The sequence below is a fragment of the Thamnophis sirtalis genome, unplaced genomic scaffold (assembly GCF_051295495.1).
Source record: "Thamnophis sirtalis isolate CommonGarterSnake01/CBP01778 unplaced genomic scaffold, rThaSir2_p1.2 scaffold_9, whole genome shotgun sequence".
NCBI classification, from domain to species: Eukaryota; Metazoa; Chordata; class Lepidosauria; order Squamata; family Natricidae; genus Thamnophis; species Thamnophis sirtalis.
Genome location: NW_028261389.1, coordinates 140,582 through 154,831, shown reverse-complemented (window position 1 = coordinate 154,831; position 14,250 = coordinate 140,582). Strand labels below are relative to the sequence as shown.

Below are 14,250 nucleotides of genomic sequence, written 5' to 3'. Positions count from 1 at the left end.
AAAAGGCTTGAGGAGGCGGGAGAGCATTGACCCAGCCCCCCCGCTGCCCCCCTTGTTCCAAGCCCTTGCTCCCTCCTGGCCTCTTGGGGCCAGAACGAATCTTCGTGGTCAAGGCTGGGGGACGGGGTCCTTTTCCACCCCTGGCGGCTCAGCCAAGCAGCTGAAAGGCAGGGGCAGGGGGACGCTGAGGGCGGTTCCTCCCGCAGAGGCCCTGCGGTCTTCCAGTTGCCCACGTGGGCTGGAGACGGGGAGAAGCATCCGCTCCGGGCTTCCATCTGGCGAGCTTTCATTAGGCGACTCCCTGCTGACCCCCAGGCTTTCCCTGGGCCCTTGCAGAGACGGTTCTGCTGCCCTTCTCTGAACGGACGGATTCCAGGAGTGGGAAATGCGCGGAATCTCCGAAGGAAGCTCAGCGGAGGCCCCTGCTGATAATTCAGCTTTATTAGCTCCTCTGGAGGACACACAACCACTGTCCATCGCACAGCCACACACGCCAACTGCGCCGTTCTGCTTCCACCCAGGCTTGGCACCTTCTCCATTCGAGTCCCAGGACCGATCCTCTGCTATAAAGGCCCCAAAGGGCCCTCTCCTCCCTGAATTGCCTCCCCCCGGCCCCCGGTGAGCTGCCCCCTTCAGCTGGCACTGGCTGTTTCCTGGCCACACAGAATGGCTCGCAGGTCCTCGGGCAGCGACTGGGCCACAAGGGCAACGTGCTGACCCACTCGCTGGAGCGTCTCCTCTCTGGCAGGGAGGCCTCGGCTCCTGGCTTGGACCTGCATGGAGGAACCAACCAGACAGCCAGGCCCCTCCTCCCAGGCAGCGGTCCTGGCAGGAGCCCCTCTGGGCAGAGGCCGGCTGGAAAGGCTTCCCAATACTCTTGCCCCTCCCTCCCCAGCAGGGGAAGCCCCACCCAGCTGCTTTCCAGGCAACGGCTGCGGTTGCCTGGGGTGTGTGTGTGTGCGTGCGCGGTCATCATAGGTGGGGCTAGTGTGTCCATTCCTGGAACGGCTGAGATGCCACACCTTGCGCCCCCCCCCTTTTTCTGGCTCCCCTGCAGAGTGACCGGGGGTTGGGGGTGGCAGTGGGGTAGCTGGGTGGGGCTGAGGGGAAGCCGCTTACCAGCTTCTCTTGGAGCTTCAGCACCAGGTCCACGGCCTCGGCCTCCGACTTGTCCACCATCCAGGCCCCGACATCCTAAAGGGAGAGGGGCAGAGAAGGGGCCACTCCTGCTCTTGCTCTGCCCGGGGGGGACGGGGGGGGACCAAGCAGGAGCGCCTGGATTGAGACCGTTGAGACTGGGGCGCTTCACCTCCCCCCCCCCGGCTGCTCTGGAGCGTTTCCCTACAGCGAGTGGACAGAGACCGGGGGAGGCCCCCTCACCCATTCAAGTGCCAGCCCCCCCCCCCCGGTCGTCTCCCCACCCACCGCTTCAGCCATGGCCTCCAGGTGGAGAGCTTCCAGCTTATGCCGCATCTCTCGGTGCCTCTGACGAAACCAGCCATCGAAGTTGGGTGACTTAAAGAACCGCCTGTTGGGGGGAGGCGAGGAGAGGGGGGGGGGTCAGTCCAGAGGAGCCTCACACTGGAGAAGCTTGGCAGGAGCCGGCTTGGGCCAATTTGAAGCGCCTGGGGACCCCCTTGGGCCTCAGAGTCTGGCTCTTCCCTGGCACAAGACCTCCGCTGAAGACGTGTGAATGCCGCCAGTGGAGCTTCTGCCTTCCTGCCCCAGGCAGAGGGGGGGATCGGGGGGCAAGGCGGGGTGGGGGCGTCCCATCTCTGGGGAGGGAATCTCCCGGATGGAGCGGGGGGGGGGGCGGTTGGCCTCTTTGACCCAGAGGGGGAGGGGCTACCTGTAGAGGGCAAGCCAGTCGCCCTTGAGCACGCAGGTGAGCTGGGGCCCAGCCTCCTCCAAGCTCCTCAGGAAGTGCTCCTGACGGAAAGGGCGGATCCGGGGGGGAGTCTGGGGGTGGGAAAGAAAGAAAGGAGGAGAAGCAGCAGTCCTGCCGGGCAGCCAGAAAGCGAGCCCCGCCCCAGCACAGGCAGCCGTTGCCTCCTACGCCCAGGGCTGTCCCTGGGACAGGGGAGCCGGGAAAGGCCTTACCTTCCATGGGGTGATGGTCCTCTGCAGAGGCATCAGGCTTGCCATGTAGTGCTCCTAGGGAGGAGGGGGAGGGGGAGGAGGAGGAGTCAGGTGGGGGTGGAGTTTCTCACGGGACGGAGAAGGGGAGCTGTTCCTCCCTATTGCCTTGGCTCCTCCCAGCCACAGCCAGCCCCCTCCCCCCCTCCCCCACTTACCAGGGGGATGATGAAGCTCTGGGTGAGCTCCAAGAGGTGGCGCCTCAGCAGGGCGTTCTGGGCCTCCGACGGGCGCTGCTTCTGGATGCCCTGTGGAGCATGGCAGGGCTCAGCCAAGATTCACCTGCCCTGCCCACGGGGCGCCCAGGGTGGCTTCTCTTGCTCACTGGTTCAGAAACACCAGGGAGGGGGAAACCATCCAGGCCCCCCCGCCTGTCCAGGGAGGGAGGGAATGGCCTGAGGAGCGGCTGCTGCAAGGCAGGGAGGGCCAGCCCTCCCCCTCCCCCTCCTTTCAGGCCAGGCCGGGAAAGGATCTGCTGGGAACCCTCCGCCCCTCCCCCACCACCTTTGTTCCTGTCGGGGGGGGGAGGGGGAGGGAAGCCTTGAGCCCGAGGGGGCTGCGGGGGGCCGACTGTCCCTAGAGGAAAGGGGAGCAGGTGTCCCCTCCCCACCCCCGTGCCTCTGGCAGGGCAGCCCCCCCCGCCCCTTATGATTTCCTTGGGACTCTGCCCAAAATTTCAGAATTCGGCTCTGACTCACTTTCAGGAGGGTCTTGATCAGCGTCTTGTCCTTGTGCAAAAATGCTTTGTAAGATGTGTAAAGTCCTGAAATGGGGCCAGAAGAGCCAGCCAATCAGAGGAGAGACGAAGCTGCAAGAGGGGGGGGGGGGCACCCTCCAAGCCAGCTGCTTGGCTGAGGCCCCCGCCTGGGCCTCCCTATCCAGCAGCTGGGGCAACTGGGGAGAAAGAGGGTCAGCCGGAGGCTCACCTGTCTTGGTGTCCAAGGTCTTCAGCTTGGCAGGTTTCTTCAGCTTCACCTGCTTGGGCAAGTCCCCTGCACGGGAGTATCAAGACAGGGCAGTGCCAGGCTGGGCTGCCAATGCCGGACCCCTGCCCAGGCCCAAAGTGGCAGCTTCCTGCCTGGCAGTGGAGAAGCCAGTCCTCCTCCCGCCTCAGGCTCAGCTGCCTCTCATGCCCACGCCACGGGCAAGCTCGGCACCGCCACCCAGAGGGCCCAGCCCTGCCTTACCAGCCATCCGGGGCTCCCCCAGGCGAAGGATGTGGGGCCAGTGCTGCAGCACCTTGATAAAGAAGGGGTTCGTGACGCCCAGGAGGACGCTGGGGCTGAGGGGAGCAAGCGGAGGGGTGAGGAAGGGCTTCCTCCCTGGAGGCCCAAGAGGCACCCTGGGCAGGGGGGGGGGGGAGACTCACGGGCCCTGGCGACGCGTCGTGTACTCTCTGAACTCACTGTCGTGAATAGTGAAGTATGGGCGGAAATCGCAGCAGTACTTCAAGGGTGCCAGGCAGCTGTTGGGGGTGTTTGAAGAAAGCAATTCCTGCTTGAGAGCAGCCAGAGCTGGGTGGGGCTGTGGGGAGGAGGCAGGGCTGCCTGGAGAGGGTCCCTGGGCCTCCCTATCGGCCCCCGGCAGCTGTGCATGGAGCAAGCAGGGGACTGGCCGCGTGTGAGTCTGGTACCTGGCTAGGGCAAGGACCACCTCGGAGGACATGGCGGGGGAGGGGGCCACCACCACCAGGGGCTCCCCGAGCAGGACGAGCTCCCACAGCAGCTGAATGTGGACCAGCACCGACTGAAAGCACCTGTTCCAAGAGCAGGAGAGGGAGAGGGCACAGCTGGGCATTGGGCACACGAAAGGCTGCCCTCCAGCACTGCACGCAGCCCCCTCTTGGGTCAGGTCCTAGGAACCTCACAAGCGTCCAGCCCCTCAGGGTGTGGGGGGGGGGAACCCCGTCTGGAGTGCCCACAGTCTCCCCCTCCTCCTTTGTGTTTCCGTGGCCGAGGCTTTTGCCCAGGCTGGTCCGAGTGGCTGGCCAGGCAGGTATCCTCCCCACCCCACGGGACAGCAGGGAGAGCCCTCCTCACCTGAAGAGGTCCAGTTCAGCAACACTGGGCAGGATGACGGGAGCTGGCAGGAGATTCTGGGCAGGAGAAAAGAGAAGGGGAGAAGGAGGGAGGCACAGCTGCCCCGTCCCACACGCTGGGAAGGCCTCCCCAAAGAAAAGGCTCGGACTCCGTCTGGGAAGAGCCCAATCCGGCCTCTTCGGGTGGCCTGGACGGAGAGGAGCATCCAGAAGGTGGGCCCCAGAGGGACATCCTGGCTATTTTTGAGCAGAAGCAAGGATGCACTACCCCCCCCGCCCACCGGTCAGAACATCCTGACCGCACCACAGAACGCAGAGACCAGGGTTTGTGGGCTGTCTGAACAATGGGCTTCCTGGAGGCCACAACCTTAAAACCAGACAGCCGCCACCTGTCAGCACAGGGGCCTCCCTGGGAAGGAAGGGGGGGCCAGAGGGCTTGGTCAGCCATGGCAGGTCTTCAAGCGGGGTCTTTCCAAAGGCCCATCTGGTCCATGGACAAGCCCAGGGGGCAGCCGTCCAGCCCCTGCAGGCTCAACTTTACAGCCGCTGGCATCAGGCGGGTGCTCAGGGCAAAAGCCGGAAGAGGGTGAGCTAGGAGGGAGGACCTCCCAGCAGTGCTGCCAGCAGAAAGAGGTGCCAGCCTTCCTGGGGAAGCTCCACAGGAGATGCGGCCAAAGAAGCAGCTTCTACTCTGGTGTAACGAACAGGATCTTGCCAATCAGCAGGCACAAACGTCCGGCCATGAGGTTCTTCCCCTGACCGCTGAGTCCCTGGGGGCCCCTCCTCTGAACAGCCACTTTCCCCTCCTCGCCCCAAGGTCACCCGCAGGGGCCACTGCAGGAAGCCCGCTGTCCCTCACCTCCCAAATCAGCGGCTTGGCAGGGCAGGAGTCGGGCTTGTCCACCTGGGAAGGAATCTTCACCTGCACCACAAAGAGCAGAGGACCAAATGGAGGCCCCTCCCTCAACACAGCTGCGCTCCAGGCAGGAGGCGGCCACGGAAAGCGGCACCAGGCAGGAAGCTCCCCCCCCCCCGCCCATACCTGAATCACCACCCCCATCACCGGCAGGTTCAGCGTCTGGCCAGGCACTGGGGGCGGCCACTGGTCGATCTCGCTGCAGACTGGAGGAAGCACAAAGGGAAGGGCGGCTGAGGGGGGGGGGGTGCTGGGACTCTTTCCTTGCTTGCCCCCTCAGGCCCAGGAGCCCAGAAACACGGGGGGGGGGAGACCCCACAGCTTTCCCTCCCAAAGGGCCCCAGGCGGTGCACAGGCAGCCAGAGGGGTCCCAGCCCCCTGGTGATCCTCACCTGCCTCCAGGCAGGGGTCCAGCTTTTCGAAGTACTCGGGGGCGACCAGGTGCAGCAGCGAGTGGAAGAGGGTCACGTAGGGCAGCCGAGTCACCAGGACCAGCGACTGGAGCGAAAGGCAGAGACCCTGAACCTTCCCCCGGGGCGGACCCCCCTCCCTCCCCACAAGGGGGGCAGCGCTCCTTCCAGGAGGGGAGGGGAGGGGGCGTAGGAGCCCCCTCGGTGGGGCAGCCCCCCTCCCCTCCCTCCCCCCCCACCGCTGACCTTCTGGAAGTAGCCCCTCTGCACGGAGCGGTCGCGGACTTGCCGGAAGAAGACGTAGCCGAAGAGGTGCGCGGGCTCCGGCTGGGGAGAAGCAGGGCAGCCCCCTCACCTCCGCCCCGGCAGGGAAAGCGCCGGCGGAGCCCCCCGCCCTCCCCGCCCTCCCGGACGAGGCCTCCGCCCCCCGACCCACCTGCAGGCCCGGCGGGGCTTCCCGGCTGCACCGCCACTCGCCCGCCGCCTCCCGTCTTCGCCCCGCCGACCGTCGGAAGCGGAAGGTGAACTGCGTGTCCCCGAGGCTCCCTGCAGGCGCAAGCGGCGGTGGGGAGGGTCAGCGAGGGGCCGCTCCAGCCCCTCCCCAGCCCCCCCCTCCCTGCCCCCCCCCCGACCGGCTGGCGGACTCACCGGAGTAGGAGTCGGGGAAGGCCAGGTAGCAGACGCTCGTCCTCTGCGGGGGGGGGGGAGGGAGGGAGGAGGGAGGGGGCAGAAGGACGTCAGAAGGGGCGAGGGGGGGGTCGCCTGCCCCCTCCCCGCCCCTCCCCCCTCCCGTACCTCCTTCTCGGTCAGGCGACCCTCCGGCGGGTAGATGCGCTGCGGGAGGAGCAGAGCGGCTGTCAGTTCCCTCCCCGGACAGGAGGGACCCCCAACCCCCGCGACCCACCTCTAGGGCCTGCCCCAGCTCCAGGTCGAAGGTCACCGCGCAGATGCACTCCAGCCAGGCCGACAGCCGCCCCCACGGCAGTAGCGCCGGCGGGGAAGAGCCGCCGCCGCCGCCCGGGGCCGCCATCACCGCCGGCGGGGCACGCATGCGCAGATTGGGCTGGCGGCCCCCTCGGTAGGCCGACCCGCGCGTGCGCGCTTAACACACACCTCCCATCCAGGCCGCCATCTTGCTTCCGGAGCGGCGGCGGCGGGGAAGGAGCGAGCGAGGCGGCCGGTCCGTCAGCGCTGAAGGAGCCGCCTGGCCGGTGAGGGCGCGTCCCTGGCCCCTGTTTGCCCCGGCTTCCCCGGCCTCGTGCAGGGAAGACTGGGTGGGGTGGAGGCCGCCTTCCCCGCGGGCCTCGGAGGGAGGCCGGAGCCCCCGTGCCCCGCTCTCCCTGGCCTGCCTCACGCTCGGCGGCTTTGCTTTCCGGCCGGCGTGAGAGGAGGCTTCCGTGGCCCTCCCGGGGGAGCCCGGCTCTGCGCCCGTCCCGCCGAGTCCGTTGGCAGAGGGAGGCCTCCGGTGGGGGGGAGGGCCGCCCCGTTGGACCCTCCCCTCCCTCCCCCGAGGGAAACCGCTGCTCCTGGCGCGACCTCTGGGTGGTGGCGGGGTGCCTGGTGGGGTTGCCGGGGGCGACGCCGGTTCGGGTTGGGCCGCCTGGGTGCCTCCCCCCCCATCCCCTTTCTCTTTATCCCCCCCCACCCACCTTCCCCCCAGTCCCCCTCTGGCAGCCTCCGCTCTCCCCGCCCCCCTTTCCCCCCGCCCTCCTTGGCATAGAGCCTCACTTCATTCCATGTCCCAGGAGAGGATAAGAGCCCCCCCCCACGCCCCCCAGGCAGCCTCCCCCCTCTCCCCCCCAAGGCAAGCTCTCTGCCGAAGCGGGACACCCAAATGTGTCCCTCTGCCTGCAGCAGAGGTCCGCCTGGAAAGACAAAGGCTGCTCTGGATGAGTCCATGAAACGGTTGGCGATTTAGGTGGCCAAAGACCCCCCCCCCCCGCCATGCTCGGGCAGGAGAAGGGGGCCCTCCTCCGCCTTGGGTTATCATCGCCTGGGCTCCTAGGAGAACCGACCTCTTGACCCTGAGTTTGAGGAAGCGGAGGGCTTCTCTGGGGAGCCATGGCCGGAGGCTGAGTGTGGGCTTCCTCCACTTCCAAGGCCTTTTGGTAATCGTGGAAATTGGAAGCTGGGGTGTTTTTAGGTGGAAATACTGGAGTGGTGCTTCTGTAGATTCTGGGCCGTAGGTCGCCATAAAGGAGTCGTGGTGCCTGCCTTGTTTTCTTAGGCTGGTTACAATTTAGAACTTCCATTCGGTCTGTTTCAGAGGCGACTTTGAAATAGATAGAAAAATCAAAGGTTCTCGAGCAATACCAGAATTTCCTTTTGGTCTAAATGGGAACCTGATTTTTGTCCTCAGTGGGACAAAAGTACCGTATTTTTCAGAGTAAATGATGCACCTAGATTTTAGAGGAGGAAAACAGGGAGAAAAGTATTCTGAACCAAATAGTGTAGTAATGTATTATTTGGTAAAATGCCAGTATAGCAGAATTTTTACAACCGTGTATACTTTTTAAAACAATGTATACTTTTTGCAATTGTGTAAAGGCCACAGCAGTATTAAGAACCATCATCACCGTCATTAACGAAAGAGGAGAGACTTGAAGATTCAAGCACTCCTCTAATTTTCTGGAAACCCCAAGAACTCTTGATCGTCGCTGGTGTCAGAATTTAGGAAGCTCAGTTGCTCACAGTCCCTTTCTTCTTCGCTGCCTTCATAAGTGATGTCATCCTCAGTCCCGTCGAAGGCTAATGCCACATTTTTTGAAGGGTTGTGTAGCAGTTTCATCCTTCACTGAGTTCCATGAGGTTTTCACCCATTCACAAACTTGAGTGACAGTGGGCCGCCTCATGAATCCAGAGGGTGTCAGAGCGTGATTTCCAGCAGCCATCCGCTTGTTCCACTCTTCTCGCACGTAAACTTTGAATGGCTTGTTGATGGAAACATCAAGAGGTTGCAACTGGCTGCTGAGACCCCCCCAGGAATGACAGCTAGATTGGTCTTCGCTTCTTTGAAACTTTTCTTAGTGTTGTCAGTAAATATGTGCTCTAAACTGGTCAAACACTAATAAAGCTGGTTTATTTCAGAAGCCCTCCAGGACTTTTTCAATCCGTACTTTCATGCCATGCTCAGGCATCCATCCTTTTTCATGGACATGCACAACAACACCACCTCTTGGAATCACTTCTTTTGGGAAGGTTTTCCTTTTAAATATTAACATTGGTGCCAATTTGGTGCCATCTGCACAGCAGGACAACACAACTGTGTAATGTGTCTTCTCATGTCCTGTAGTTTTTACAGTTATGCTTTGGGCACCTTTGACATCAACACTCCTGTTTGATGGCACATCAAAAGTTAGCAGGACTTCATCCATATTCCCAATCTGGCCAGTCTCAAAATTATTTCTCCTCCTGGAATCTATCACAAAAGTATGAAGAGACAGAATCTTAGCCTCATACTCTTTTGGCATTCTTTGCACAATTCTAGTTTTGGTGCGCATAGCAAGGCCACATCGCCTCATAAATCTGAAGCACCACGATGGTGTTCCACTAAAATCCTGAATGCCGTGTAGCAATGCGTTTGGCTTCATACATCACCATTTTTGTGGTGACTGCGAAGCCACTGTTCTGGTGACCTGTGAGATCCAGTCTCTCATTTCCTCCTCTAACTGTGGCCACTTTGCAGGAAGCCCACGAAAGTTGTGCTTGCTTTTTTTACCTTTTACCTTTTGCAGCTTATCCACCTGTTCCTTCCACTCTCTTATCGTCTTTTCAGTTGGAGGCGGTCCAAAATGTTTCTCTGCTGCTCTGTTTCCATGCTCCTCAGCATATTTCAAGACTTCCAGCTTGAAAGAGATTGTACGTGCCTGCCTTTTGGGCTTTGACATTTTTCTGCAAGAAAGAACAATAATGTGTCATTTATAACAATACAGTGCACTGTAGCTGAAACCACATTCATACACGCACATTAGATCATTACACCCTCCCCCTAAATACCATATGCCTTAACCCTGACCCCAACCTGCAAACAGGCAATAAGCCTTAAACCTTAAAACAATAAGCCATTGCAAAAGTGCTGACAGCTTTTAAGACCTGTGGATTCCAACTCCCAGAATTCTTCCTTCGGTCATGTTACCTCGGGATTGCTGGAACATACCTGTAAAGTCCACAAGTCTTACCGCTGCCACGTTTGAAGACCCTTGCCATCCCTAACCAGTGGGTTACCTGTGCGGTGTCTCAGGAGCAGGTGGCAGGCTTCTCCAGGCAGCGTCGTCTGGGGCAGGAAGTAGGAGAAGCAGGCGGCTTATCCAGGCAGCGGTGGGGCAGTGGCTTTGATTTTGCCCAGGAGCAGGTCAGGCTCCTTGGGCAGCAGGGAGGCGGCGGCCAGGCTCCTGGGGAAGCAGCGAGGCGGCTGGGACTTTCGATTTTGCCCAGGAACAGGTCAGGCTCCTCGGGCAATAGCGAGGCAGCAGTGGCAGTGGCAACGGTGGCTTTAATTTTGCCCAGGAGCGGCGGGGCAGCTCGGATGGTAGGTCATCCTACCTACTTTTGCCATCGATTGCCACCGTTGGCGCCATTGCTGCCACTGCTGCCACCATACCTCTCACTCCCCCCTCCCATCAAGTATGGCTCATGCTACATTCAGAGTATAAGACATACCCAGATTTTCAGCCTCTTTTTGGAGGCAAAAAGGTGCATCTTATACTCCGAAAAATTCCCTGGGTGGGAAGGAGGAACGGGCCTCTGGCTGGGCGGTTGCTCCGATCCGGCCAGTGGCTCTTCTTACTCTTCTTGAAGGGCTAAGGGCCTGTCAGATTATCTTCCTCGTTTATTTATTTATCTTTGCAACCCACCAGCTCTCCCCAGTTTAGCAGCCTGTTGATTTCTTTTCTGTGTGTGGGAAAGTCTGAGTGTATCTCCCACCTGTGTTGTTAGAAGGATCAGTTTCGGCCCCAGTTTCTTCGGCTGTTTAGGGGATTCAAAGTCAGAGGGAGAAGGCGGCCACTCTGCAGCTTTTTGTGAGTCCCCGCCTTGAGAGTTGTCCCTCAGTCCAATGGAACAACCTGGGAGAGCGGAGTGCAGAGGATAGACGGTTGCCTATCTGCACCTGATCGCGGCTGTTCCCCGGGGCTTGTCTTGCTTTTGTCTCTGCTGGTGGTCTTCCTTTCAAGACGTTTTGTCCACTGGGTTTTATTGTTGACTTTACAGTTTTTCTATATGTTCAGCTGCTCAGAGTCATTTGAAGTTGGAAAACCTAGAAATTTGATTAATAAATAAATGCTGCACTACAAAACAAGACTTCCATGGCCCATTATTAATCAATTTTGCAACTTTCAGCTGAAAAGATAAAAAAAACGAATCATAGAGATAATAAATTTTTGTTTATTATAATTCATCCGTGTATATTTGAACAGTCTTATTTCCAGAGTAGTTTGGCAGGTGGGGGGCCATATAGGATGAGTTAACCAATCACTCAGTGAGAATATTTGTAGCTCAGGGTTGATAGGAGGGCTTGGTCTCTGAGCTTGGTTGTTTTCTTGCAGACATTTCATTACCCAAACTAGGTAACATCATCAGGACTAGTGACTGAGGTCCAGTTGCATATAATTTTTAAAGGGTGACCCCTGGGAACAACAGATAGTTTAAATGTTCAATGTCTTTTTTCCCCCGTTCTCGACTGGGAAGCCATGGCTAATAGCTAATTGGCTGGGAGCTGGCAGTGGAGCGGCAGGGGGGGGGGATATTGGCAGGCTGGGTGCCATCTGCAGGGCAGTCTCAACTCAAGCGTGAAAGGATGAATGGGTGCTGTGTCCAAAGGGATGCCTCCTTCGCTGGGGATTCGTAAGAGTGTGCCTAATCCTGCGAAATGACTGTGGGCCTGGGGGAAGCAGGGGGACATTGGAAGGGTGCCCCAAGCATCTCCAAAAGAGCAGGGTCCTTCCAGAGTCTTCCTGGAGCAGATTAAACGGGGGTTCGGCATGCAGTTCATCTCTAGGCTCGGGAAGGTGGAAGTCCGGCTGGTTCCCTTGATGCTCTGGGAAGGTAGCTGCTCTCCTGGTGAAGGAGAAACGCGTAGATGTTCTGCAAACCTCTTCCTGCCCATCTCTCAGAAGCCCATCAGGTCCACCAAGTGGAGATGGAGATAAAAGCATCTGGAGAGATGGCTGGCCCATCTTCAGCTTTACCCCCCTAGTGGAAGGGGCTTTGCCGCTGCTGAGGAATTCCTGCTTTTAACCTTTTGTCAAGTGTTGGAAAGGAAAATCCCAGCCTTGGGACTCAAATCCATCGTCCCGTCCTTGAGAAGAGCAGAGAAGAGCAGAGAAGAGCAGGGCTTGAGCTGTCCGATGTTGGCAAGTTGAAATGTTCTTCATTCCTTCCGTTTTGTTTTGTGCGGTTGGGTTCCTGATCTCCTGATGATGATTCTTACTGCTTTTCACTCAAAAGCAGATTATTAATTAATTGATTAAGGAAAAAGGTTTCCCCTGTCCAGTTGTGACCCATTCTAGGCTAGCAGGGGGTCTTCATCTCCGTTTCTTGCCAAGGGAGCCACGTTGTCGGCACGCCCTTCTCTGGTCATGTGGCCAGCAAGGCTGTACGCCAAGTCCCACGGAATGACTTTATTTATGTCCTGTTTTTCTTATTTTTACAAATAACTTCAAAGTGGCAAACTTCTCCAATATACCTCCTTCCTGTTTCCCCTACGACCATAACCCTGTGAGCTGAATTGAGTTGAGGGGTGATGAGTGGCCCAAGGTCACCCCGCTGTCTTTCAGGGCCAAGGCAGGAGTTGAAATCCCAGCCTTCAGCTTGCCATACGTGCAAGTTAATAAACCAATGGCCTCACTTCAAACTCCAAGGGGTTTCTGGGATGGTTCAGTATTTAATAATGTAAGTAAGGTGATTGAATTTGGAATTCAATAGGACAGCGAGGGCCTCTTTCCCCCTCCCATCTTAGCGGGGAACTGTTAGCCCTTTCGGCCAGGAAGTAAAATTCAGCAGGTTTGAAACCAGTTGGACTGTCCTGCAAAGCCCCCTCCCTAAAGGACTTTAGAACCCACCCTTTCAATTGCCCTTAGGAGCCCCTGGGAATTCCCCTTCCGGACCGCTTCCCTCAGGAAGCGATTTAGCAGGGAGGACTTGGTACAAATTCATCTTTTGTACCAGTTGCACCCTGGGGTGTGGTGTGGTGTGTCCAGACTGTCACTCCCACCCTCCTGATCTTGGCGGGGGGGGGGGCTGCTTTGAAGACCACCACTTGGGAGCCAAAGCCTCTCCCCAGACATCCGCATGGCCACAATGGCTTTGCTATTTTTGAGAAGCCTTTGAAAATGCAGCTTCCACCCCCCCCCCGCCCCAGGGTGAGGGTGAGGCCCATTTCTCTTCTCCTCCTTTCAGCTTTTACTGTGTTGAATGTTGTGCGCTGCCCAGCTGCCCAGGACCGCCTTATGCAGCCGGGGGAAATCTCCCCATTCAGTCAGACAGTGTGAAGTGGAGTAGCACGGGGGGGGGGGGGGGTCCTTTCACCCAAGAATGTGGGGCCCTTTTGCAGGCTCATATATTGTATTCAGGTGAGAGAGAGAGAGAGAGAGAGGCAGAAGAGAGACAGGGATGAGAGATGGAGAGAGAGAGAACATCATCTTATGTTATAAGCTGTTATCAATTGCTATATATGTTACCCTGGTCAGTTTGGTTGTGATTTGTGACTTCTTTTTATTTGTACAAGATCTCTTTTGTGCCATGGTTATCAAAGGTTTAGTAGATTTGGAAGTTAGCGCTGTCCCAGAATATCTTTCAGAGTTTTTTTTATTCTAAAACTCTCCCCAATGTGTTGAGTGGTGGGAAAAGTCTGTCTTAAGTGATAGAAGAAGAAGGAGGCGAGGGGGCTGCTGCCATCTGCGGAGCAGAACCTGCTCTAAGCCAGGAAGAAGCCTTGATTCCTCCACATTCATTTCAGGCGACAAACTGGAATCCCCTTGTAAAGAGAGCCCCCGCCCCCTGCCTGAGGAGCCAGCCCCTCCTCCCCCCTGCAACAGGCAGGCTGCCCACCACTGCCCCCCCCCCCCCAGGCCCTGGGCTGAGGGCAGCTGAGCTCCCCTTCCCGGCCGGGAGCCCCTCTCAGCAGCACTGATTTACTAGGGGCACCTTGATTTACAGTGCTTCATTTAGCGACCGTTACAAAGTTACAACGGCACTGAAAAAAGTGACTAATGATGGTTTTTCACTATCCCCGTGCTCATGGGATCCAAATTCAGATGCTCCGCAACCGATTCATACTTATGGCCGTCGCCGTGTTCCAGGGTCATGTGATCACGTGATTTGCAACCTCCTTTCATTAAAATCGATGGGGAAACCGCGTTCACTTAACAACCTGGTTACTGACTCATCAACTGAAGCGATTCACCTAACAGCTCTGGCAAGAAATGTCGTAAAATGGGGCAAAGCTCAGATAACAAATGTCTCACTTAACAACAGAAACTTTGGGTTCAGTTGTGGTCATAAACCCCCAGCTGCTTTGTTCTCAGTAATCCGAGCGGGGGATGCGCTGGGCTCCTGCCCAATTAGCCAGAGATGGAGTTTTTCCAGGGATAAATCCGTCTGTTCCACCCAGCGCTTCCTGTCAGAAGGCAGAAGGCAGCGGGGAGCGTCAGGGGGTGCGTTGGTGTCGGCAGAGCAGGGATAACGCCGTGTCCTCCTCTCCTCCCTCTCCCCCCCCCCCCCGGCCAGGTAGGTGCAGGCCCATCCCCATCATC

At 58.4% G+C, this 14,250-nt stretch overlaps 1 protein-coding gene across 2 annotated transcripts; it reads right to left on the bottom strand.

Moving 5' to 3' along the window:
* Positions 1 to 423: 423 nt before the first annotated feature.
* On the bottom strand, positions 424 to 6,543 carry DENND6B (DENN domain containing 6B). 2 transcript variants are annotated; one of them, XM_087722588.1, is made up of 20 exons: positions 6,405 to 6,543; positions 6,296 to 6,334; positions 6,149 to 6,191; positions 5,937 to 6,046; positions 5,747 to 5,827; positions 5,483 to 5,588; positions 5,217 to 5,296; positions 5,034 to 5,096; positions 4,176 to 4,273; positions 3,770 to 3,892; positions 3,506 to 3,601; positions 3,324 to 3,418; positions 3,063 to 3,128; positions 2,835 to 2,899; positions 2,295 to 2,384; positions 2,101 to 2,154; positions 1,850 to 1,959; positions 1,426 to 1,528; positions 1,120 to 1,194; positions 424 to 773 (listed from the first exon to the last, which is right to left on the bottom strand). In XM_087722588.1, exons 1-20 carry the CDS (start codon positions 6,528 to 6,530, stop codon positions 633 to 635), a joined length of 1,764 nt encoding a protein of 587 aa, XP_087578714.1. In that variant the 5' UTR covers positions 6,531 to 6,543; the 3' UTR covers positions 424 to 632. The 2 variants fall into 2 exon arrangements, with proteins under 2 accessions (XP_087578714.1, XP_087578715.1); XM_087722589.1 differs by having other exon boundaries at positions 4,176 to 4,231.
* Between the last annotated feature and the right edge of the window lie 7,707 nt (positions 6,544 to 14,250).